The sequence below is a fragment of the Phacochoerus africanus genome, chromosome 1 (assembly GCF_016906955.1).
Source record: "Phacochoerus africanus isolate WHEZ1 chromosome 1, ROS_Pafr_v1, whole genome shotgun sequence".
NCBI classification, from domain to species: domain Eukaryota; kingdom Metazoa; phylum Chordata; class Mammalia; order Artiodactyla; family Suidae; genus Phacochoerus; species Phacochoerus africanus.
The window spans coordinates 38,806,481-38,834,203 of record NC_062544.1 but is presented as its reverse complement, the minus strand read 5'-3'; the positions used below and the strand labels follow the sequence as shown (position 1 = coordinate 38,834,203).

The 27,723-nt window shown below is 36.2% G+C and overlaps 1 protein-coding gene across 3 annotated transcripts in view; it reads left to right on the top strand.

The window, feature by feature from the left end:
* Positions 1-27,723, top strand: part of IPO11 (importin 11) — a 229,735-nt gene that overhangs the window by 96,156 nt on the left and 105,856 nt on the right. For all 3 annotated transcript variants that reach the window (XM_047753902.1, XM_047753974.1, XM_047754048.1), the window contains exons 16-21: positions 30-156; positions 12,517-12,550; positions 12,738-12,778; positions 14,879-14,995; positions 22,270-22,383; positions 27,476-27,591. In XM_047753902.1, coding sequence (XP_047609858.1) covers positions 30-156; positions 12,517-12,550; positions 12,738-12,778; positions 14,879-14,995; positions 22,270-22,383; positions 27,476-27,591 — 549 coding nt within the window. The remainder of the gene's footprint in view (positions 1-29; positions 157-12,516; positions 12,551-12,737; positions 12,779-14,878; positions 14,996-22,269; positions 22,384-27,475; positions 27,592-27,723) is intronic.

The following is a 27,723-nucleotide window of genomic DNA, read 5'->3' as shown; positions in this document are numbered from 1 at the left end:
ATTTTAATTTCATTGTTTTCCCTATCTAGGTATAAACCATTGCGACGCAGGGTGATATGGCTCATCGGTCAGTGGATTTCTGTGAAATTCAAGTCTGACTTAAGACCCATGTTATATGAGGCAATTTGTAACTTGCTTCAGGATCAAGATTTAGTGGTATGTTGCTTAAATGTTTTAAAAGGGCTATTCGACCTACATTAAAGTTCAAGTTCAGAAACAGTTTTTATCTTTCTTTAGAACGTTGGTGGCATTTCACTGCTGTGAAATTTCCTTGGTGAACAATGTGATTTGAAGAAAGAAAGTCATGCTATTATTATTTGCCCTTCTCATCACTAGTCAATGAAAAAAAATTTAATCAAACTCTACTATTCTAAAATTATAATTTTAAAAGTAAGAGTAAAAGAAGAGTTTTTAAAGACGCTTTTATAGCTTACATATTCTTTTTCCTATTCAGGGTAGAATTCGTCATTCTTACAGTTGAGATAGCACCATAATCTGTTTTACCCTTGTTGATTCTTTACTGTCTCTCAGTTCTGAGGATGATTTTTGTTGTTGTTGTTGTTTTTTCAGCCTTGGAGAGTGCTTCTTTTAGGACTTTTTCTTTATATATAATGTTCACATAATAATCTTGATTTTCTGTTACTGAAAATTTGATAATGACTTCTTTGTTGCCTTGTTCCCCTTCAAAACAGTAGGTTTGCTGCTTTATTATGTGTCAGTTATTCAAAGACTTTTTTTTTTTTTTTTTTTTAAAAAAAACGTTCATCATGGTGTGTAATAGCTTTTCCCTCCCGTTGGTGCTTTATTTTATGCCCGAGTAAATGTATTCATTACTTAATGTATATTTCTTTGTCTTGGGCTTTATTTGACTCCAGCATAGACTTTAGAAAGTGATTTTTCCCCCTGAATTTCAAATCATTTTTAGATAAAATGAAGTGATTCTTTTCTCCTTGAATTATGCTAAGATCTTATTTAATCATTTCTCAGTATACCCCCCTTTAAAAATTTTTTGAACCCACTTGATTACCCTGTTTCTCAACAAAGCCTTGGGCCATACTTTTCTCATTTTTACATGTGTGCCATGATAATATAAACTACTTTTAACATTCAATGAAGGAAAACATAATTAGAGAAATTATGAAATTAAGGAAACAATTGTAGAAAGAGTGGTACATTCCAAAGGCAAATAGAACTGATCTTTGGATTTTCTACTTAAATATGATCTACTTTGTGTTAACAATTGAGAATTTAAATATTATTCTCTAATTATTAAATACTTTAAGTATGCGTAAACAAGGGAATCCAGTTTTATTTTACCATGTTTTAAATTATTAGAAGTTTATTAAGAAAGCCTAGCTGTTTCTGAGTTTACTATTTGCTGGAATTTATTTACTTTTGTAGTAGCTTTAGAATAAAGTATTTATAAGATTTAGGCTTTGTTTTCCTAGTTGGAAATTCCATTTGCTGTTCTGTCAGAGGTATCAGAGTAAAGACGTTAAATGCTTTATTCAAGTGTTAGAAAAGATTTAAATTTCAAGCTAAGCTTTATTTGGTAAAGAGAGAAATTTCTTGGATCTTGTACCTTCTGATGAGTCTATTGGGAGAAAAATAAAGGGAAAATGTGTTATTGAGTAAGCACTTCAAAAGCAGAACATTAATTCTATCACATATCAACAAGCATTATTGGGGAAAAGGGTTACATGACAAGGTAAGTTTGGGAAACACTGAACTAAGTATACAAATAGTCCTCTTTACTATGGGACTGATCATAACTTTTTTTTTTATAGTGTTGATCACAACTTTTACTCTTTTATTTTTTATTTTTTTATGGATATATATTTTTATTTTTTTTACAAAATAAAATACATATATTTAAACACAGTTACATTCACACAGATTATTATATCATGGATCTTAAGAAACAGATTAAGTGACTCCCTCTGGAGAAGTGGAATGGAAAATATGCTGAGACAAATAGGAAATTTATTCTATACTTTATCCCATTTTGTATGGCTTTCGTCTTTACTATTTAGTATCATCTATTACATTGCAATTTTTCTTTAAAAATAAGCATTATATTAAAATTGTGTATATTATGCAACTAAAATTTATAAAGAAGAAAGCCTTATATACCATTAAATATTTTATATATCATGATAAAAAGAATAACTTAACTGATAAGAATAACAAAAATAATACACCTTCTGAAAATAAGTAAAATATAAAATGCGTAAATTGGTTAAGAAACAGTGTAACTATATAAATATGTCTTCACAATTTGTTACATCTTATTGATTCTCCAATAAAGGCATTACACCATTCTAGGTGATGTGGTAAACAAGACATTATAGACTTTACATTGTACCATGGAGATAAATGGTTACTAATAATACAATTGTAGAACTGTATTATTTAATTGTACAGTTGCATTATTTAATTATCATAAATTCTTTGATGGAGAGGAAATCAGAATCAGATGTAAGAAGACTTCAGCATTCCAAGAATGATGACAGATGACCCCCTTCATGGTGGATTATGCACTTATTTACTATGAGATATATTTTTTCTTCAGAGATTCCTTGTTTATGTATCAATTGTAGATTTTTGGTTTGCAGTTATTCTGAAGTTTTGATATAAGAGTTTATATGTATATGAGATTGTTTTAAGTTGTTGTTCTCTTAATTGCAAGTTCATCTCCAGTGTCCTGCATTTGTACCCACCTCTTCTCATGATTTCTGATTTTGGTGGTATAATTGTGCATGGATGATTTTGTATCTTTACTGTATATATACCTTTACTGGTGAGCCTTGTCATTTGTGGAATTTTTGTTTCCTGTTGATGTGTTTTCTTTTCTGCCTAGAGAAGTTCCTTTAGTATTTGGTGTAAGGCTGGTTTAGTGTTGCTGAATTCTCTCAGCTTTTGCTTATCTGTGAAGGTTTTGATTGCTCCTTCAAATCTAAATGATAGCCTTGCTGGGTAGAGTAATCTTGGTTGGAGGTTTTTTCCTTTCATCACATTAAGTATATCATGCCACTCCCTTCTGGCCTGCAGAGTTTCTGCTGAAAAATCTGCTGATAACCTTATTGGAGTTCCCTTGTATGTTACTTGTTTCTTTTCCCTAGCTGCTTTCAAGATTTTCTCTTTGTCTTTAATTTTGGTCAGTTTGATGAATATGTGTCTTGGGTTGTTCCTCCTTGGGTTTATTTTATATGGTACTCATTGTACTTTCTGGATTTGAGTGAGTGGTTCCTTTCCCATGTGAGGGACATTTTTGGCTATTATCTCTTGGAATATTTTTTCTGTCCCCTTCTCTCTCTCTTCTCCTTCTGGCACCCCTATAATACAGATGTTGGTGTGTTTCACGTTGTCCCAGAGTTCTCTGAGACTCTCTTCATTTCTTTTCAGTCTTTTTTCTCTTTTCTGTTCCACATCCGTAATTTCCACTAATCTGTCCTCCACCTCGCTTATTTGTTCTTCTGCCTCCTGTATTCTGCTGTTAGCTGCTTCTAATGAAATTTTTATTTCAGTTATTGTACTTTGCATCTCTTCTTGTTTAAGTTTTATATCTTGTATCTCTTTGGTCAGTGTTTCCTGTAAATTATCCATCTTTGCCTCCAGTTTATTTCCAATGTCTTGCATCATCTTCAGCATCAAGAATCTAAAGTCTTTTTCCTGGAGGCTGAGAATCTCCTCACTTAGCTGTTTTTCTGGGGTTTTTCCTTTCTCCCTCATCTGAGTTATAGTTCTCTGTCTTTTCATTTTTACAGGTTTTTGGTGTGGTGACCTTTTTACAGATAATAGGGTTATAGCCTCTCTTACTTCTGATGTCTGCCCCCCTTGTGGCTGAAGTTGGTATGGGGGGCTTGCTGTAGGCTTCCTGATTGGGGTGGGGGGCTGATGCCTGCCCACTGGTAAGTGAAGCTGATTCTGATCCCTCTGGTGGGTGGGGCTTAGTCTCTGGATAGGATTCGAGGCAGCTGTGTGCCTGAGGGGTCTTTAGGTAGCCTGTTTACTCAGGGGTGGGGCTGTGATCCCACCTGGATTGTTGTTTGCCCTGGGGCTTCTCAGTGTTGACGTACTGGTGGGGCCAGATTTTTCCCAAAATGGCCACCTCCAGAGAAAGGCAGCTTCTAAATATTCCTGACAGCTTTGTCTTCAATGTCCCTCCCTTGCCACAACAAGGCACATTCACCCCTGTTTTCCCAGGATGTCCTCCAAGAACTGCAGTCAGGTTTGACCCAGATTCCTATGGAGACTTTGCTCTGCCCTGGGATCCAGTGCACGTGAAAGTCGGTGTGTGCCTTTTAAGAATGGGATCTCCATTTCCCCCAGTCCCGTGGAGCTCCTGTGCACAAGCCCCACTGGCCTTCAGTGCCAGATGTTCCAGGGGCTCTTTCTCCCAGTGCCGGATCCCCGCACGTGAGGGTTTGATGTGGGGCTCAGAACTCTCACTCCTGTAGGTGAATCTCTCTCTGTAAACCAGTTAGTTTCCAGTCTGTGGGGCTTCCCACCCAGGTGGTATGGGGTTGTTTATATCGTGAAATCGCCCCTCCTACCTCTTGATGTGTCCTCCTCTTTTTCTTCTGGAGTAGGGTATCTTTTTTAAGGTTTCTCAGTCCATTTGGGTGGGGATTGCTCAGCTCTTAGTTGTGAGTTTTGTTGTTTTTAGGAGAGGAGTTGAGCTCTAGTCCTTTTATACCGCTGTCTTAATCCTCTCCTCCCACAACTTTTAAAATGTACATTTGTATTGTGACTATCCAAGATAACATACACATTAATACCAAGGAAAACACTTTGAAGAAATGCTGCTCTAAGTTCAGCTTTTGCCCTTTTCCTATATATCTTCTGGTGACTACGTCTCGTTATTACACCTTTATAGTTTCACCGTGGCACAATTATCTTGTTATAACTTCTTAAGATAGTATGTAGTAAGGCACTAAATTAATGTTGCATACTTTGCCCTCCCCCCCTTTTAAAGTACATTTAAGATCAGGAGTATGTAAGATACACTATTCTAATTTCAACCTGTGAGAAATGCTCTCTCATGAAATGTGGGAAGATACCTTATACATACCACAACAGTGTACAAACATATTCACACATGTACAAACATACAGATGTGTGCATTTGTATGTTTATGCACATATACATGTGCACGAAGTATACAGATTCTGATGAATCTAAATCTCTGGCTTTCAGAGTCTACATTCTCTTGCTTGAGTGCTGCTGTTGTAGAGTTGAGGTAGATTTAATCCTGAGTCACTTTGGTTATATGGCTTCCTAGTGTTATAGACAGGTTGTTACAAGGCTGGCTAGGACAGAATAGAAATAGTGTAGCAGCTGGAAAATGCAACTTCTCCAGTTGGTATAGGACTTTATAATATTAGAGGCCACTGGGTAGATTACATCTCTGTCTCTGATAGTTGTATGACAGTATTGTTTGATCTGGGGCAATATCAAGTAAATTGAGTAAAAATTTTTTGGTTTATTTGAGTAGTATTGTAACTTTTTCTCAGTATTTAGCTATTAAAATGACCTAGGCATAATGGGAAATCATAATATTGTAGTATGTGAAAAAAATTTTTTTGATAAATGTTGGGAAAATTTGATTAGATTTAAGATAATCACTACTTTGAAAAGTTTTACTTCTAAGCTTATTTTAGACTCATCTTTAAAAAGCAGAGGCTTTTTTTTACTTTTTAAAAGTTAAAAATTTTATCAAAGAAAGAGAAAATAATCAGTGGCTAACGTAATAAGCACTCAGTTTTCCATCTTTCAAATGTAATAATTTTCCATTAATATTTCAAATATTTTGTTTAAGAAATATAACATTACAGATACACTTGAATGTCTGTATCTTTCCCCTCTCATTATCTTGTCTTTTTTCCCCCCATTTTGTTTTTTTGTTGAGTAGAGGCTTTTAATTTTAGTACAGTACAATTTATTCATTTCCTTTTTTTCTGTTTTGTTCTTTTTTTGTTTAATAAATCCATTCTCTTTACTGTTGGTTCTCTGTTCCATCTGGAATTTATTTTTCAACATGGTATCAAGATGAGAGGAACTTTCTTTTTCTAGGACTCCAGATAAATATTCCATTTACACAGTGGACTTTTTTAAAGTATAATTGATTTACTATATTGTGCTATATAGCACAACAATTTCTGCAATGTGACTCAGCCATATATATTTTATATATATATATGTATATATACATACACACACACACACAGTGATTATTTTTTATATTATTTTCCATCATGTTCTGTCCCAGGAGATTGGATATAGTTCCCTGTGCTATATTGTAGGACCTTGTTGTTTATCTCATACCGGTCTTTTTTAGTTGTAAGGTTTCTGACCCAGTTGTATTTTTCATTTTTGGAAATTATAAGTAATTATTATTATTATTTTACTTAGATTATAATGCCACCTTCAGTAAAACAAATACTCAGCCACTGAAAAATTAGCATTAATATACTCTTTCAACTTTGTAAATGGCCATATGTAATGTAAACTGTGGTACAACTGGAAGATTTATAGGTTGGTGGTGGGGTATGTTGTTGTTTATTATCTGTAAAACAAGGAACTGGCCATCTTCATGGGCAGGTTGACTACCGGCATAGAAATAGTGAATTTTCAAGATGGAAAGCCGGTTAGTAGAGTTTAAGAGGAGACTTTGAGTGCCATGTAGACGATGCAGCAAACCCTGAATGCACTGTGGGAAGTGCAGCTAGGATCTGGGCAGAGGATTTTTTTAAACAAGGTGCATTGAAATGCCTCCTATTTTTCCACGCTTGTGCATTTTATGGGTCTCCCAGTTCTGTCAAACTTTCTGTCTTACAGTTTTGATTTTGTTTTTCCATTTGTCCATCCTTTTTGTCTCAAAAATGCTGTTAAAGATTTTAAACTCTGGGCTAGTCTTTGTTTTCACAAAATGAATTCTGATTTCACTTATATTCAACAAAAATAATTTCCAAGGGTAATATCAAAAAACATGCGTGTGAGATATAAAAATATTAGGCCACTCTAGGCCAAGCAGGTTAAGAACCCAGCTAGTATCCAGAATCCAACTAGCATCCATGAGGATGCAGGTTCGATCCCTAGCCTCCCTCAGTGGGTTAAAGGATCTGGTGTTGCCGTAAGCTGTGGTGTAGGTCCGAGGTGCAGCTCAGATCTGGCATGGCTTTGGCTATGGCGTAGGCTGGCTGCTTCAGCTCCAATTTGACCCCTAGCCTGGGAACTTTCATATGCTGCAGTGTGGCCCTAAAAAGACAACAACAACAACAACAACAAAATTAGGCCACTCTAAAACCAGGAAGAAAGAAAACCTTAATCCAGTAAGTTTTCTGTAGTCAGTTTTAGTTTTCTATTAATATGTCTGGTATTCATAGTATATGAAAATGAGCTTTAAATTTTTTTCTTAAAAGGAGATGATAAGTAGAAGGTGCTTTTTATTCTTTTGTGAAACTTATTTATGTGTGTGTTTCAGAAGAACTACATCAAAATGTGTAATTCAGTGATCTTGACTTAATTGCAGAATAAAAAATACCATAAGTAGGACTAGGTAGTAATAGTGCCAATATATAGGATAATATTATTTATCTTTTAGGCCCAGCATGGAGTCATGTCTTAGAAAATGATTATTGATAAAGAAATAAGGATAAAGTATTATGAAGTCTTTATTCTATTTCTCTTCAGCAGATTACTTTCAAAATTATTTTCTCATGTTCACCTTATTTACATATTCCTGATGGGTTTAATCTTCTAAGACACTGCCATTTCTTTCTGGTCCCAGCACCAGGCTCACTGCTTTAGTATTTGGAATTCCCTTCACTGCAATGGGCAGGCTATAATAGTGGTTAGGCATTAGGCTAGTCTCAGTCTAGAACTCAGGTCAGCGGCCTTGAGCCTCATAGGCTTATTCTCAACCCTGGACAGGGGAGTTTCTGGTTACTTTTGCTTTATGCAGCAGTCTTCTTTGGAAGTCCTGTTGACCTGTGGTTTCTTCTCATTCATTTCTCTGTTGCTGTCACACTTTTCTGGGATCCTTCCAATGGTTCTGTTAGTTTGGTGGCACTTGTTTGCCCCATTATGAAATTAGTTTATCTTTTTAGTTTCACTTTTTGTTTTTTTGGGCTACGCTTGCGGCATGTGAAGTTCCCAGGCTAGGGACCAAGCCTGTGCCATGGCAGTGACCCAAGCTGCTACAGTGACAATGCTGGATCCTTAAAGTGCTGAGCCATTAGGCTCACTCAGCCACTCCACATTTTAGTTTTTGGTGTTTAATCTGGAGATGTGCGATAGACTTAAGCACATTTCATTGTCTGGTTTATTTATCAAGTATTTATTGAATAATGTCTTAGAAATTGTTTTATTAGACTCTCTTCTACCAATCTTCTGTTATGTTCCCCAGTTCTTCATTCTATAAATCCTGTTTTTTCCTCCCATTAATTGTGAATCACTGTAGATTCATTGTCGTTATTGGTAAGTACTTCCTATTTATTTTATAGTCCAGGAAGAGCTAATTTTGTTTTTATTTGCGTTGTATTTTAAATGTTTCTCTGTTTTCTGAAACTGAGGGCTTTTCGTTTTCCCTTATGATCTGGCTTCCCTTTCCTCAATTAGACTAAAGTACAGGTGTCATAATTCATTTCATCTTTTTCTCCGCGTGCAGTACTACTCTGATTTCCCTATTTCAGGAGGGAAAACACAGCTAGTTTTCATTGAAGTTTCCCTTTTGTTTCCTATTCTTATTTGCATAGATGTCATGATTATAGATTAAGTGCATCTCTGGTCCTTTTGTGAAGGAAAACCAAGAGAGATTTTGGGGTTAGTGTGCTGGCAGTTTGCTTTCCTTTGGTTGGAGGGGCTTTCAAGTTCTGGTGTTTGTGAATTAAATTATTTAAAAATTTTTTTTATTAAGGTATAGTTGATTTACAGTGTTCTTTCAGTTTCCACTGTATAGTGAAGCAACCCAGCCCAAAAAAAAAATCCATTCTTTTATTTTCATATCATCTTCCATCATGTTCTAACCTGAGACTGTATACAGTTCCCTGTGCTGTCAGTAGGACCCCATTACCTATCTGTTCCAAATGTTACAGTTTGCATCTACCTACCCTAAACTCCCCTACCTCCATTTCTTCCCCCCCGCTGGCAGACACAGGTCTGCTCTCCATGTCCATGATCTTTCTCTGTTTTGTAGCTAGGATCATTTGTGCCAAATATTTGATTCCGTATATAAGTGATATCATATGGTATTTGTCTTTTTCTGACTTACTTCACTTACTGTGAGAATTTCTGGTTGCATCCATGTTGCTGCAAATGGCATTATTTTGTCCTTTTTATGGCTGAGTAGTATTCCATTGTATATATGTACCACATCTTCTTATTGTATTCATCTGTTGATGGACATGTAGGTTGTTTTCCATGTCCTGGCTATTGTGAATAGTGCTGCAGTGAACATAGGGGTGCATGTATCTTTTTCAAGGAAAGTTTTGTCTGGATATATGCCCAAGAGTGGGATTGCTGGATCATATGGTGTTTCTATTTTTAGTTTTCTGAGGAACCTTCATGCTGTTTTCCATAGTGGTTGTTACAGTTTACATTGCCACCAACAGTGTAGGAGGATTCCTTTTTCTCCACATCCTCTCTAGAATTTGATATTTGTTGACTTGTTAAGACGCTCATTCTGATTGGTGTGAGGTGGTACCTCATTGTAGTTTTGATTTGTGTTCTCTGATAATCAGTGATGTTGAGCATTTTTTCATGTGCTTGTTGGCCATTTGTATATCTTCTTTGGAGAAATGTCTGTTAGGTCTTCTGCCCATTTTTTGATTGGGTTGTTTGTTTTTGTTGTTGTTGAGTTGTATGAGCTGTTTCTATATTTTAGAGATTAAGCCTTTGTCAGTTGCATTGTTTGCAAAGATTTTCTCCTCTTCTGTGGATTGTCTTTTCATTTTTTTAATGGTTTCCTTTACTGTGCAAAAGCTTGTAAGTTTGATTAGGTCACATAGATTTATTTTTGTTTTTATTGTCATTGTGAATTAAGTTATTAATGGAGTGCCAGTTGTGTACCTCACACTGTCCTAAATGCTGACAGTTTTAAGATAACTAGAAATAGTCTGTCCTTATAGAGATTATCTTTTCTTAAGCTCCTCAAGTGAGCCATTTTTATTAGTAATTATTTACTGTCTGGGTTCTTTTTTGCCCCTGCTGGATTGAAAGCTCTTTGAAGGCAAGAATTAGACGTGTCTGGAGTTCCCGTCGTGGCGCAGTGGTTAACGAATCCGACTAGGAACCATGAGATTGCGGGTTCGGTCCCTGCCCTTGCTCAGTGGGTTAACGATCCGGCGTTGCCGTGAGCTGCGGTGTAGGTTGCAGACTCGGCTCGGATCCTGTGTTGCTGTGGCTCTGGCTAGGCCGGTGGCTACAGCTCCGATTCGACCCCTAGCCTGGGAACCTCCATATGCCGCGGGAGCGGCCCAAGACATAGCAAAAACACACACACACACACACACAAAAGAATTAGATGTGTCTTACTCAGCTTTTTTCTGTAGTACCCAACACAGTGCCTGGGAGATACAGTTCCTTGTTAAATATTTTTTAAGCTAAATTTTAATTTTTATTATTGTGGTAAAATATGCATAGTATAAAATTTAACATTTAACCATTTTACACAAACATTTCACTAACATTAAATACATTAACATTTTGTTCAACCATCACCACCGTCCATCTTCAGAATATTTTTTTTAAGTTTTATTGACATATAGTTAATTTATAAGGCTGTGATAATATCTGCTGTACAACAGTATTTTTAATCACATAAGTGTGCCCTCTTCTCATTAGGTCATTTTGTAGCAGAACACTTGGCATTGTGCTTTGCATGTATTAGATAATCAGCAAATCTGTTACCTCATTTAAAAATCTAGAAATATTCACATTGCCCTTAGAAAAAATGAATAAAAATAAAAGACATGAGAAAACATCTGCGCTCAAGGCTCCTAGAATCTGTGGATTCAGCCCTACTGAACTTAAATGTTTGATGCATATGCCTGCTCAGCATCTCAAGACATCAGAAGCTCCTGTAAAATTATTAGAACTGTTTCTTTCTTTTTCTGAAAAATCTCTTTAGAGTTCCTGCGCTAGGGGTCGAATCAGAGCTGCAGCTCCTGGCCTACACTGTAGCCACAGCAACACCAGATCCGAGTTAACGCTTACGACTTAGGACTCAGCTTGTGGCAACTCCAGATCCTTAATCCAGTGAGCAAGGCCAGGGATGGAACCCACATTGTCATGGACACTATGTTGGGTTCTTAATCTGCTGAGCCAGTGTGGGAACTCCAGAACTGTTTCTTTAAGAAAAATGTCTGCAAAGGAAAAACCAATTGCTATTACAGATGTGGACAGTGTAGCAGCATTTAAAAAAGTAATGACTCTTAGCCTGGAAGTAAAAATTTTAGATTTATTATTATTTTTATTATCATAATTATTATTTTGCCTTTTAGGGCTGCACCCACAGTATATGGAAGTTCCCAGGCTAGGAGTCGAATCAGAGCTACGGCTGCTGGCCTGTGCCACAGCAGTGTGGGATCCGAGCTGTGTCTGCAACTTATACCACAGCTCATGGCAATGCCGGGTCCCTGACCCACTGAGCAAGGCCAGGTATTGAACCTGTATCTTCGGGAATACTAGTGGGATTTGTTTCTACTGAGCCACGATGGGAACTCCCTAGGTATGTTATTTTATAGAGTACAAATAAAAAACTTAGTCATGGCTTGGGTTCATGTTACTTGATGTGGAAATTGTGAGTGTGGGTAGCTCATGCCAATTTAGCTGGTCAAGTTACAGATAAAACTTGAGAAAATAAGGAGATTATGCTCTCATGATATGATTTGCTCTGATAATATGCTCATACACATAGAAGATGTGATTTGGGAAGTTCAAGAGATTGTACAAACCTTTCTATATTTGTGAACTTTAGGATTTAGAAAAATCTCAGATTTTATCTTTTGGTTATTTCAAGGATTTCCTATGAATGAAGTTACAAGTGGGAATTTGTGTTCTTCGTCCTCCTCTCTCTTTTCTCCTCCTTCACTTTTCACTTGTATGTCCTCCAGCTTCCCCAACCCCACCCTGTTTTCCTGCTTCTCTTCTCTGCTTCTCACTATTTCCTTTCCCTGTGGCCTCATCATCACACTGTTTTCTCTCAGTCCCATGTTCCCACACACTTATGGCTAATTATTTTTCTTCCTGGAAGCACTTACTGGATTAAAGATTCCTTAAGCAAATTATGGAAAACTGAGAAGGGTGGGAGTAGACACTATTTTACTTTGTCTTTTTTCATCTTGCTAAATACAGAGAATGTCCTTTTATTTCTAGATGTTAATGTTCTCTCTGACTTTATTGTTAACGAAAAGAACAGGGAAAATGATTTGCAATAATTTTTTTTGTCATTTGTTATTAATGATGTTTAGTAGTTCTAAAATGATTCGAAATTCATGATATACTTTCTTCTAGGTCCGTATTGAAACAGCCACAACTCTGAAGTCAAATATCCTTTAAAATTTTGAAAAATACTTTATTGCAAATAATTTTAATATTAAAAATTGTTAATTATTTTGTTAAATTTATGAGATAGTTAAAAATGTTATTTTTGATTGGTTTATTATATTTGGACTTCATATATATTTATCCTGATAAATCTCATATAGTGTCAGTATTCTTTAACTGCTCTTCACCTGTTGATGATTTTGAGTTTAGAACAGATCAGTTTCTTCCGGTAAGAGTATTTATTTCTAAATTTTATAATAATTTCTACTATATTATTTGAATATTGTATTATTTTATAGCTGAAATTATGTATATCTGTCATTTATTAAAGCTCCATTTAAAATTATTCTAGATGCAATTGCTTTAATAGTTAATTTTTATTCTGCTTGTTTTTTGTTTAGTTATTTTGTTACTGTTTTGGAGTTGACTACTGAATTTTTTCTTTTTCACAATTATAAAACAGTACTTTTATTTTATGTATGTCTATTGCTTTTACTCCTTAGGCTGTCCCGCTCTGTGTAGATATATCTGTCCTACACAGATTGCAAATTACTTGAAAAGCAAAATGCCAAGTCTTACTCATTTTTTAAATTTTTCATTCAGCCCTCAGCACCTAGCATAGTGTTTTCACATAGCTAGTACTCAATGAGCACTTGCTAAGTATGTCATTAAGACTGGGACATTAGTGCTTCTCCTTCTTCTTCCTTTTTTTTTCTTTTTGCTTTTTATGGCTGCACTCACTGCATATGGAGGTTCCCAGGCTAGGGGTCGATTGGAGCTGTAGCGGCTGGTCTATGTCACAGCCACAGTAACGTCAGATCCTAGCCACATCTGCGAACTACACCACAGCTTGCTGCAATGCCAGATCCTTAACCCACTGAGTGAGGCCAGGGTTCAAACCCGCAACCTCATGGTTCCTAATCAGATTTGTTTCTGCTGAGCCACAGCAGGAACTCCAGTGGTTGTTCTTTTTTAATTTTTTTTAATTTTTGAATTTTTATTTATTTATTTATTTTGTTTTTTGGCCTTCTCTAGGGCCGCTTCCCTCGGCATATGGAGGTTCCCAGGCCAGGAGTCTAATTGGAGCTATAGCCACAGGCCTACGCCATAGCCACAGCAACACGGGATCCGAGCTGTGTCTGCGACCTACCCCACAGCTCATGGCAACTCCGGATCCTTAACCCACTGAGCGAGGCCAGGGATCGAGCCCTCAACCTCATGGTTCCCAGTTGGATTGCTAACCACTGAACCACAACGCGAATGCCCAGATTTTTGTTTTCTATTTCCTGATCAGAAATATTCTATCATTCTTAGAATTACAAGAATTTATCTATAAAAATTTATTTCTCTGTGCAGAATGTGTTAAGGACCATAGCAGACTGCTGGTTTGTGAGTGCAGTAATGGTGCTCCGTTTGCTTTGAGGAGTTAGGCTTTGCAAAACAACAGGCAATGTGAAAGAGCAATGACAGAGCACTGTTAAAAGTTTAGTTAGCAGTATAAAATTTAAACACAAAAAGTTTATTTATTTATTTATTTATTTATTTTTTGTCTTTTTGCCATTTCTTGGGTCGCTCCTGCGGCATATGGAGGTTCCCAGACTACGGGTCGAATCGGAGCTGTAGCCACCAGCCTATGCCAGAGCCATAGCAACCTGGGATCCGAGCCGCGTCTGCAACCTATACCACAGCTCACGGCAACGCCAGATCGTTAACCCACTGAGCAAGGGCAGGGACCGAACCCGCCACCTCATGGTTCCTAGTCGGATTCGTTAACCACTGTACCACTATGGGAACTCCATAAACACAAAAAGTTTAGACACAATTTTTTTCTGAAAACATTATTCAGTTTCTGGATGAATTAAATTCTAAAGTGCACACCCTTAACAGCAATAAAGAAAAAAAAAAAATCACGGACCTGAAATTGGCACCTTGACCAATATGAATTGGTAATGCTAAGGTTTTGGCTATTTATCTTTTATCATTTTGACATGATTTGATTTTATTTCTTTTTTTTTTATTGTCTTTTTAGGGCCGCACCCGAGGCATATGGAGGTTCCCAAGCTAGGGGTCCAGTCGGAGCCAACACCACAGCCACCGAAACTCGGGATCCAAGTGGCGTCTTCGACCTACACCACAGCTCACGGCAACACCGGATCCTTAATCCACTGAGCGAGGCCAGGGATCAAACCCATGTCCTCATGGATGCTAGTCGAATTCATTAACTGCTGAGCCACTATAGGAACTCCTAATTTTATTTCTTATTTATGTTTACATGCAAAGGTTTTTACTTTTCTATTCTAAACTTTAATTTTTTTCTTCTTACCTACAGTATTTGGAAACCATGTTCACACTACTTTTTCAGTTACTGCAGCAAGTTACAGAATGTGACACAAAGATGCATGTTTTACATGTCCTTTCTTGTGTGATTGAAAGAGTCAACGTGCAGGTAATTTTGTTGTAAAACATAAAAAGAAATATTAGAGGGGTAAGAGTATATGTGGAATTCATTAATATCTTTCCTTTATTTGCATTGTTTAAATGTTAAAACATTTATTAAAATGCTTCTGGAATTCCTTTTGTGGCTCAGCGGAAATGGATCCAGCTAGTATCCATGAGGATGTGTGTTCAATCCCTGGCCTTGCTCAGTGGATTGGGGATCTGGTGTTACCTTGAGCTGTGGCTTAGATTGCAAACGTGGCTCAGATCCTGCGTTGCTGTGGCTGTGGTGTAGGCCAGCAGCTGTAACTCCAATTTGACCCCTAGCCTTAGAACTTCCATAAGGTGCAGGTGTAGCCCTAAAAAACAAACACAAAAATAAAAAACTGCTTCTAATTTATAGGTTGTAATTTCAGTTATATATTAAAGTTGACATTTATACTTGCATTTTAAAAAAATGACCTAAGAAAATTAAAATTGAATAATAAAAATTGGATAAGTAATGTAGAGGTGTTTAGAAGGCATAATTATATAACTCTTAGCAGATTTAGTTTATATTCTTTTTTTTTTTCTTTTTCTTTGTCATCTTTTTGCCATTTCTTGGGCCGCTCCTGCGGCATATGGAGGTTCCCAGGCTAGGGGTCAAATCGGAGCTGTAGCCACTGGCCTACACCACAGCCACAGCAACGTGGGATCCGAGCCGCATCTGCAACCTACAACCACAGCTCACGGCAACGCCGAATCATTAACCCACTGAGCAAGGGCAGGGATCAAACCCGCAATCTCATGGTTCCTAGTCGGGTTCGTTAACCACTGCGCCACGACGGGAACTCCGAGTCCTGTTTTTAAATACTGGTATGTAGTAGGCAAACAGCCTGACAAGTGATGTGGTTTGTATGCTCTTGGCTTTAAATGCCCAAAACCACATGGGTAGAGTTGGCAGGTCACAGAAATGTAACTCCTTTGTATTTCTTAGTATATTGATTTATCTGATAAGCTCAGTGACACTCCACAAGTCAATGTTTTTAAAACTGGGTGTTGCAACTGTTATCAGAAGAAAAGAAGAGTAAAAATAGGAAACATCAGATTGTAGGCATTAGGCTAAGTAATGTTTCAAGAAACTAATAATATTTGGGAGGAAGGAGCATGTGTGTTTGTGTTTATAGCAGCAGCCAGTGTAAACCAAACTTACTACTGTGCATTGTGACTAAAAAAGTTTGAAACATTGCTGTGAGTAATTCTTGACAATTTTTTTTTGGTGTGTGTGTGTCTTTTTGCCTTTTTCGAGGGCCGCTTCCCACGGCATATGTAGGTTCCCAGGCTAGGGGTCGAATCGGATCTGTAGCCACCGCCTACACCACAGCCACAGCAACGTGGGATCTGAGCCGCGTCTGCTACCTACACCATAGCTCACGGCAACGCCGTATGGTTAACCCACTGAGCAAGGCCAGGGATCAAACCTGTAACCTCATGGTTCCTAGTTGGATTCGTTAACCACTGCACCACGACGGGAACTCCTGATTTAGTTTATATTCTAATAATAATTTTTAAAATTTCGTGTATTTGAGGGGTTCCCATTGTGGTGCAGCAGGAATGAATCCGACTAGAAACCACGAGGTTGAGGGTTAGATCCCTTACCTCCCTCAGTGTGTCAAGGATCCCGAATTGCTGTCAGCTGTGGTGTAGGTCACAGACGCAGCTCACATGTGGTGTGGCTGTGGCTGTGGCTGTGGCCGGCAGCTGTAGCTCCAATTCAACCTCTAGCCTAGAGCCTCCATATGCTGCGGGTATGGCCCTAAAAAGACAAAAAAAGACTAAAAGTAAAAAAAAAATAAAATTTAGTGTGTTTGAGGTCATAGCTACAAGTATCTGTAAACAAATGCTAATATTCTCAGAAGTCTGTTATTTGTTCCTAAAAAATAATTTAGAATTAAATAAATTAAAAATTTAAAATTTAAAATGTTTTGCATTCTAGTCCATGTTGTATCCATGTTTAATGTAAAAATGGTGTGTTAAGTTCTAAACAGTAAATTATTATTTGACTGTATTCACCTTCCCCTATCAGTCCTAATCTTTGTAAAAAAAATTGTTAATCCAGGAATCACACATAATTATTCTGTAATTTCTTATGTGCTATTTCATTACTGCTTATTCTTATTTGGAAAGTGTTGAGTAAATCTATGAGTTATTAGTAGAAAATAACTGAGTTTGAGTCCATGATCCTGGAGTCTGCTCCTGGATCCATTAGTGAATTCTGATACCCTGAGCCTGTTTATTCATTCTAAAGCAGTTGATGAGAATTGCTGTCGAAAGTGTTGAGTAATTCTATGAGTTATTAGTGGAAGATAACTGAGTTTGAGTCCACGGTCCTGGAGTCTGCTCCTGGATCCATTAGTGAATTCTGATACCCTGAGCCTGTTTATTCATTCTAAAGCAGTTGATGAGAATTGCTGCCGATTAATGGGTAATGACAAGTTACTAACTTCTTTGCCAAATGATTTGCATATATTTCTCATTTAATCCTCACAAAAACTTTTGTTGGGAATTAGACTTTTCTATGTTGAAAAATATGAGGCTTTAAGGAACTTGCCAAAGTTCAGGCATCTTAGTGGTTTGCCAGTATTCAAACTCAACATTGTGCAGTACTATTGTGATTTTCAGTCACTGTTAATCATTTTGAGTAGATCTGAGTCCTAGTAATAAAAAAAAGTAGTAATATTTTAAAATTTTAATACTTGGGATTCTTATTGCATTAATTACATTATTTAATTTTAATATTGGTTTATAAACAGCATTGAGAGACTTTGGTCATTGAGACTGTTTCAAGCTCATTTCAAGTACCAGTCTCTGCTCTTTAGCTTATGTAAGGTCTTTAACCTGGTATCCTCCCTCATGTTTACATGGTGGAGATAATTGTGAGCTCATGTAACTCACAGGATTTCATGAACATGAAATTATTACAAATGTTCAGTTTTTTTATTTTATATTTATTTTATTTTATTTTATTTTATTTTATTTTTTGGTCTTGCCCATGGCATGTGGAAGTTCCTGGGCCAGGGATCAAACCTTGAGCCACAGCAGTGACCTGAACCATAGCAGTGACAGTGCTGAGTCCTTAACCACTAGGCCATCAAGGAACCCCTCAGTATGCATTATACAATTGCAATAAGTAGTTTAAAAAATTGATTATAGGCACAAGATTTGGGTAGTTTTCTAATCTTATTTATATCTTCTGGTTATTGGAAATTTTCTTAAAGATTTTTTTTTTTTCTGTTGAAATGAATTTTCTTACCCCCATTTCCTCAAACCCCTAAACCTTTGTCTCCAAAAGTTTAACCTTCCTCTTGCTTGGAAAATTTAAAAATGCTTTTGTGTTTGTGGCCATATTTATCTTTCAAAACATAAATAGCCTCAGCAGCTCAGGTGACTGTATTAGTGGTAGCAGCAAGATGTAGTTATCCTGTAGTACTTTTTTTTTTTTCCCAGTAGTAGTTTTTGTTTTCACACTGCAGTTAGGGAATGCTTATGAAAAGTTTTCTTTTCTGTTTTTCTTTTTCTTTCTTTCTTTTTTTTTTTTTCTTTTAGGACTGCACTCTCGGCATATGGAGGTTCCCAGTCTAGGTGTCAAATCGGAGCTATAGCTGCTGGCCCACGCCTCAACAATGCTGAGTCTGAGCCACATCTGCAACCTACACCATAGCTCATGGCAGCGCCGGATGCTTAACCCACTGAACAAAGCCAGGAATTGAACCTGAAACCTCATAGTTACTCGTTGGATTCATTGCAGCTGTGTCACATCCAAAACTTCCGAAAACTGTTTTCAGTAGATTCTTTTAACATTTTCCTATGTTAACTTTTGTAAAACACCATCATTTATATATATCTTTTTGCTAACATTCATATGCAAATTTGATTTTTGTCTATTAGGTTGCAAACATTTTGAGCCATCTTATAACAGTGCTTTCTGACATAATAGTTTTTGAAATTTCAGTGAAGGCACCATCTTTATACCATAGCATGCAGTTATTTGAAGATGTCATTTCTTCTACTTTTTGAGAAAGTAGTTGAAAACCTATGATTAAATTATTCCAGTGCAGGGATTCCCTTAAATACATAGTCAGAAAAAGAATTTTTTTTTTTTATTACTCAAATGAATTTATCACATCTGTAGTTGTATAATGATCATAACAATCTGATTTCACAGGATTTTCCGGAAAAAGAATGTTAATCATCAGGTGTAATGTCAGGCAGATAGCCTTTGGACTTACATATTTCAGAAGGAAAAGAACAAAATTAAAAGACCTGTTTAACTATTCTTTTGGAAATGTTATCTAAAAGATAAAGTGTCATTAAGGACTTATTTTTTTAAATTTGCCTGTGGATGGAATCTTTGTTAAAATATGTGTTAATCTGTCACATACTTGATTTTCACATATTTTCTGTAATGTGTTTAAAATGAAAGTGGGTATCTCCTTGTATATGATGAACCAACTTACAAGACTATAATATACCCCTATCCCCACTTCCCCAATTCTTTTTTTTTTTTTTGGTTTTTTGGAGTGAAACTGCTGAAAGTCATGTTCTTTCATTTCAGTTGTGTTATTTTGGTAGTTCAGTTTCTTATATAGGGTTATTTATGGTTATTTAGGCCTTTATCTTTAAAACATTTTCAATCCCATGTGTTCTTTAAATGTTATGCAAATAATTGATACTGGCCTACCAAAAACCCATTATAATCATTTTCAGAATTGTATATGGACATTATGTTTTATTTCATTGTTTCTTGAAAAATTTCAAAAGTACAGAAAAGTTGTAGTAAATCACCACCCATATATCCTTCACCTAGTTTCATCAGTTACATTGTACTATACTTGATCTTTTTTTATATATGCATATACAGATTTTTAATTAAATTTAATTTCAAGCATCATGACACTTCACCCCAGTATATTAAATGTCTCCTTCTTCATCAAAACTATGATTAGATTCAGGGAACATTGATGCAGTACTGTTTTCTAGTATCAAGTCCTACCCTATGGGAATGTGTTTGCCTCTCATGTCATCACTTTATTTTCTAATCCCCAGCCCTTTTTTGGTCTTTTGCAATGGTGAATCTATGACTAATTTTTGCAATAATGTCTTTGAAGATTGGTTTTAATTTAGAACATCATATATTCTAATGAACCACTAAGATTGGGATATAAATATTTCATGACTTTCAAATGTAGCTGAGTATTTGGGTTTTATTACTTTTCCTGTTTGTAATTCTTAGCATATACCTCCTTTCTGTTATACCTCAGGAAGTCTTTCTGATTTGTTGAAAACCAAAACTGGTTTATTTTCCTTATCTGTAGAACACGCTGTTATATTCTGTTTTTAGTTAAGTGTGAATGAATTAGTTACTTTGAAACCTGTGTTTTTACATATTAATTGATGTACTTTTATAAGCTAATTGGAGTGATCTTTGAGATAGAGCACTTAGTCAAATTAAGTGTTCAATAAATATTATAACTGATTCAAAATTTGAAAATAAGGTAATATAAATAAAGAGTCTCTTAATGTTTATTCAGTTTTATCTCATCGACATATTGGGCAGTTATTTAACTTCTTAACTTTCTGCACCACCCTCCCCTCCCCCAACCCGAGGAGACTGTTTCCTCCAGTTTGTTTTTTTTTGCTACCCTTTTAGTGTATGATGTTTTATAAGCAGAATAAAGAAGGTCTCACTCTTTCTGGGAGCAATTTTTAAAATTTTAATCCATGGGATTAAATAGATAGTACTAAAGCTGTGAAGGTCTAGGACTTCTATTTTATCACCAAAGTTATTCTTATCAGATGAATTCCAAATACCGGACGGAAGCCTAAAGCACTGTATCCAGCTTCTGTGTAGATCCCTTTTATTTCCCAAAAAACTCACTGTCAAGGTGTGTTCCTCAGGGTGTTTTAAAAACTGGTTAACTTAATCCATGGTGGGGTTAACAATTTTATCTTTTGCAAGGATTCCTTTTCCTGTATTTCTACTATACCTTGTGTACACCTTCATCATTGTATTTATCCTTTTCCATTGTAAGGGTTTGTATGTCTACCAGTGTAGCCTTTTCTTTCTAGTGCCCTGTCCTGAGGTCCTGATACTTGGAAGATACCATTAGATAATTGTTGAATGAATAAATGCTGACTGTTTTTAAAATAGTATGATTTCCCGTCGTGGCGCAGTGGTTACGAATCTGACTAGGAACCATGAGATTGCAGGTTCGATCCCTGCCCTTGCTCAGTGGGTTAACGATCCGGCGTTGCCGTGAGCTGTGGTGTAGGTCGCAACGCGGCTCGGATCCCGCGTTGCTGTGGCTCTGGCATAGGCTGGCAGCTACAGCTCCGATTAGACCCCTAGCCTGGGAACCTCCATATACCGCAGGAGCGGCCCAAGAAATGGCAAAAAGACAAAAAAAAAAAAAAGTATGATTTCCAGTTAGGTAATCCTAATTTATTAAAAGGAACTACGATATAGCAGCATTTTCTATTAACCCTAAAGAAATACTGGCCTCAGTATGTTGTTTTATATTTCTAAATTTTATTTCGTGCAATAAATTTGGTACTTGTTTAAAATTGTTTAAAAATGTTTAACATGAAGCGCTGTGTCTTCATGTAATGTCAGATTTATCTTTAAAAGGATATATAGTTAATACATTACAACCAGTAAATATTAAATATTTGCTGCCTGGGACTTAATAGATCTGTCAGAGTTTCTTTTTTTTTTTTTTTTGTCTTTTTGCTATTTCGTGGGCCGCTGTCGCGGCATATGGAGGTTCCCAGGCTAGGGGTCGAATTGGAGCTATAGCTGGCAGCCTATGCCAGAGCCACAGCAACGCAGGATCCAAGCCGCATCTGTGACCTACAGCACAGCTCACGGCAACGCCGGATCGTTAACCCACTGAGCAAGGGCAGGGACCGAACCCGCAACCTCATGGTTCCTAGTCGGATTCGTTAACCACTGCGCCACGATGGGAACTCCATGTCAGAGTTTCTTGAAGTAAGTTGCTTTTTTTTTTTCAAGGGCTGCACTTGTAGCATATGGACGTTCCCAAGCTAGGGGTCAAACAGCAACACCAGATCCAAGCTGCCGCAGCTTGCAGCAATGCTGGATCCTTAACCCACTGAGTAAGGCAAGGGATTGAACCTGTACCCTCATGGGCACTAATTGGGTTCGTAACCTGCTGAGCCACATTGGGAAGTCCACGTCCTCTTCTTTACTAATAAAACTTTTTGCTTCCCCTCCTGTTGTGATAGATACGACCATACGTAGGATGTTTGGTACAGTATTTGCCTCTTCTTTGGAAGCAGAGTGAAGAACACAATATGTTGAGATGTGCTATTCTGACAACGCTTATTCATCTGGTTCAGGTAAGTTACATCTCTGCAATTTCTTAGATTAGTATTTTTTTTCTTCTTAAAATTTTTTTTATTGTTTTCATGTGGTTTATGTTATTGGTAATAAAAGGCCTCACATTTTATGTCTCTTTCATCTGTGATCTAAACAGTTTAAAAACACTTTTTGTATATTTACTATGGACATTTTTTGACATCTAAAAAATATTCTCTACTTTTCAAAGATAATTTCTTTTATTAGGCGTAGTGGTTCCCATGATGATAGACTCATGACTCACGATTTGTGCAGTCAGTTTTATCTTGTATGTGGTTTCCTTGGCTTTCAGGGCTTTTCTGCATAAATTTACTCTCCATTTTCACTTTTTTTCCTTGATTTAAAGTAAAAATTTTCCTGGAGTTCCCAGGTTGATATAGAGAATTTTTTTTAAAGCACTTTCTTTTAAATAAGTGTCTGGGCTAGCATCTCTTCTTGTGTACCCTTTAATTCTTGTGATTATCCTGAAAGATTATATCCCTTTTATAGATAAAGATACAAAGGATAGGAGAAGGGTAGCGACTAGACTGAGATTGCTCATGCAAATGTCTGAACAAAGAATGATCCCCACACCTTTTGCCCTATGTCTCTGCCAAATGTGCCTTTAGACTCAATTTGAGATTTCTGTGAGGGAGGTGTGTCTCTTTGGGTAGTGTTACCTCAGGAAATCTTGGGAAGCCAGAATAACCTGCATGAAATATTTGAAGGATATAGGGCCTTTTCCTTTAATTCTGACACATTGGTACTCTTTGTATTTGTATAGGCCAGGGGTGCTAGGTTCCAGCTAAGCAATCATCTGCCCTTCTTGGAGAAAGCATATAGTGTTTAATATTAAAATTAGAGCCTATAACTCAAAGTGAATTTTTTAATCATTTGAGAAGATTATACTAGGATTATTGGCAAGTTTCCTTTTATGGAAAACACTGCCATTTTTTGACTTTATTTATTTATTGCAATGTAACTGATGTATAGGCTACCTTCTGACTTAAAATATAATAGGTAGATAGTGTGCTTGTATGTTTTTGTTTGCATTTTTTAAATTCTGGAAACCCAGACTTAAGGTCTCTGAAGAGAGTAATAATGGATGAAAAGAAACTTTCTCATCTTCAGTGGCATTTCATTTTTGTTTAATGAATGTATTGTTTTCTTTTATTCTACTAAGGGCATTAGGATGTATTTTTCCAAGCTTTCATTTCTATGTGTGATCTCTGTTTCCTTAAAGATGTTGTTTTCTATTTGTTTATTTGTTCTCTGTTTTTCATGTTCAGTATTTTAAACTTGTCTGTGGATCCTTGGTTATCTGCCTCCCCTTTTTTCTTCTTATGAAAATTTGGCACATACTCAAAAGAAGAACAGTCTAATGAATCCTTAGATAATTATCACCCAACTTCAAGAATTGTATCAACATTTTATTTGTATAAATTTAAGAATGAGAACTAAGAAGCTGATTGGAAGGGTTGGGTAGGTATGGGAACCTTGCTGATCATGAAATTTTTTCTTTGGGATGACCTGACTGGGTTGCTTTGTACCAGACAAATGTTTAGGTACATGAGATCTTTCTTCAGTGAATGATCTGTCAGTCTCTTGTCTGTTACATGGTGTATCTCCCTGTTTTATATAGTATACCTGGTCTTGACTACCTCATGTCTTCTTGTCTTTGATACTATTTGTTTTTCCTTGCCAGAGAGTAAACAGCTAGGTCTCTGCTGGTTCAGGAATTGTTTGACTATGCATGTGGATAAGATCTTGCCATCAAATGGCTTTAAAAACACCTTGTAGCGGTCCTATTGTTTTTAATCCCTCTCTTTCAACTTTCCCTTCCCAAAATACATCGTGCTCTCAGTTCCCTAGTCTTTTGGAGTTTCTTTAATATAAGTCAGATGGTTTCTTGCCCTTTTTCATGGCTGCCTTTGAGCTTTGGTTTTCTGAGCCTGCTAAGTTACTGTTTTGTCTTTCTTTCCAGCTTCCAAAAATAAGCTGCTTTTCTCTCTTTTCATGCCATCTTTGTACTTACAGTTTTAGGTCTTTAAAAACACATCTTCATATATCCTTTTAATGGATCCTGGGAGAGAACAGTTGTAAATGCATGTGTTAAATCTGCCAGCTTTCTCGAGATGTTAATGTAGTGATTTCTAGTACGGAGTTGTTTGGTGTAGCAACATAAAGTCTAGAGCTTCAGTTTAGGAGCCTGGTTGGGAAGGCATAAGACCATCTCTTGAAATTCAGAGGAAGGAGTGTTATCATTTGCATTTTAGAAAGGTAACCAGTGCATCAGTGAGGGCACTCAGGTTTGGAATGGGGTAAAACTAAGATCAAGGAAAGTAATAGGGAGGCTCTTTTTTTTTTAACCATGAAAGGAGTGATGACTTGAAGTAAAGCCATGGAAAAGACAAAGATTTGAAAAATATTAGCGAGAGAAAATCAAGGACTGTTTAGATATGAGAAGAGAAGGAATTATGTGATGTAATTTTTCACCAAATAGGTAGTGGTTCATGTCCCTTGAGTCAGGAACTGCAGGAAAAGGATCCATTTTTTAAGGAAGGCAATGAGTTGGTTCAGTGGTAGACTCGAGAATTTGAAACGCCTTCTGGTGATGATGTCTTATAGTCATTTGGAATGTCTGGAGTGCAGAGATTTGGGTTGAGATAATAGATTTGGACATTATCAGCATGTACATGAGACATGAGAAGAGAGCCAAAGACAATAGTCTGATAAATGCCAGTGTTGTTTTTTTTTCTCTTAATTAAAAAAAAACTTACAGATTTATAGGCAGTTTCAAAGGTAGTACGTAGAAATTCCCTTTACCTTTTATTTAATTTCCTTTATGTTTTATGTAATTATAGTACAATATGATTTCCTCCCCTCCAGGCATTTCTGATTACTTTATTAATAACTGGTGCATTTACTTTTGAGCTTTCATAGGTCTTGTCACTATAACTAATTATTTCGTAGTATTGTAGACAATGTCTTGTAGTTACAATTGTGGGCCAAAAGAATGCTCAGATTTACTTAAAGCTGCATGTCTGAGATTGGACACATTCTTCTGGACACCATATTACAAGGGTGATTAATCTCTTTAGGCTTTTAACTGAGAGTCTTATATGTTAACAGTTGCTTATTGTAGTTTTGCTAATGCTAGCATATTGTATTCATTGGGGTATGTGCTAAGTAGATAGATTCTGATATTCCTAGGAAATGTTAAGTCTACTTGATTTTAAAAATTAACTTGACCTAGTTTTTCCTAATGTTTTTTCTTCTTTTGTTCTGCTAAGAATTGAGCTATGGAGAGTGAAATTTAACTGAATTTTGAAGCCCAATATATACTATTTTAATAAGTCTCTTCCTTTGGAAATATTTTTAGTAAGATTGTTCAGCTGATGCTTAGTTATAGAAAGGACCAAACTTAACATATTTAAGGATAAACTTTATGTATTTCCACAGAAGCATCTATACTCTAATGATAAGAATTCAACTATATACACACACACACACACACACACACACACACACACACGTATTCAACTATATATATATATATATATACACATGTATACAAAATATACATGTATTCTTTTGATGACATATATATTTTGTTATGTTGGAATTTTCTATAAATCATATGGACATCTGAATTATTTTCTGACTGGAAGTGTTTGATAGTTTATTTCGTTTTCTTTCTCTATCAAATTATAGAGATTATTATGGATTAGAAGTTTACTTACTGTCATTTTTGTTTTCTTTCAAAGTGCTTAGATTTAGTGTGATACCCTGAGTCAGTTTCCATAAGACAGTAATTAGTCAAACTAGAATATTAGGTTAAAACCCCATCCTCTTCAATCTTTATATCCTTGGCTCATTAAAAATATGAATAGAAATTCTTCATTAAAAAATAATATGTAGGAGTTCTGCCGTGATGCAGTGGGTGAATGATCTGGTGTTGCTGCAGCTGTGGCATACGATGCAGCTCCAGCTCAGATTTGATCCCTGGTCTGGGAACTTCCATATGCCATGGGTGTGGCCAAAAAAAAAAAAAAAAACATACATAGTTTTTTAATTTAAAAAGACACTTACAGGAAAGTTTTTTAAAAATCTCCTTTTACCTCTCTCCAAAATCCTTTTCTAACATCCATGTTTAACTAGTGTTAACAGTTTTTTTTTTATATTTGCCCCAACTAGCATTTTTATGTGTATCTCTTCGTATCAGATACTCACTTATTTAAAAAATTGACATGTGGGAGTTCTTATAGTGGCGCAGTGGTTAACGAATCCGACTAGGAACCATGAGGTTGCGGGTTCGATCCCTGGCCTTGCTCAGTGGGTTAACGATCCGGCATTGCTGTTAGCTATGGTGTAGGTCGCAGACGCAGCTTGGTTCCCGCATTGCTGTGGCTCTGGCATAGGCTGGCAGCTACAGCTCTGATTTGACCCCTAGCCTGGGAACCTCCATATGCCGCGGGAGCAGCCCAAGAAATGGCAAAAAGACAAAAATAAATAAATAAATAAATAAATAAAAAGTTTTCATCAAAAAAAAAATTGACATGTGGAATTGTTATACACACTTCTTTTTAATCCTAGTTTGTCGTTATTTTTGAGATTGTTTTCATTCCATGCCTAATCCTTTTTCATGGCTACTCAAGTATTCTAGAATATGAAAGTACTATGATTTAATTATCTTACTGATGAACATTTAAGTTGGGTTCATTTTAGATTATTTAGGCGAGATAATTTGTAGGATTTAATATACCATTATTAACACCTCTTTGTTAGAGCAAAATATTTATATGAGAAATCTTTTAAAATGAACGGATAGATGTGTGTAGCCTTGGTATATGTGGTTTTACTAGCATTAGGCAATTGTAAATCAAACTGATTTTGTTGTAGTAGATAATAGATATTTTATAATTAGAACCATCTTTTAAAAATCTGATTGATTTATCTTTTATTTAAATTTTTTTTTTTTCTGATTTATCTTTTATAGTTGGTTTTAGGGCTTTTATATATGATAGGTATTTTTTTGGTGGGGGATGGGACCTTAGAGTGTCTTATGTTAAGTTGTATTTATACTTCCCATAGGGATTAGGAGCAGACAGCAAGAACCTGTACCCTTTCCTGCTCCCAGTTATTCAACTGAGTACAGATGTTTCCCAGCCTCCACATGTTTATCTTCTGGAAGATGGTTTAGAATTATGGTAAGAGGAAAAACTTGGTACCTTGGATCTTATTTTTTTTTCCTGGCCTTCCCTACTCTTATGCCATTAAAGCAAAGGTCATATAACAGGGCTTAAAAACTCAACATTTAAAAACAAAAACATAAAGTCACT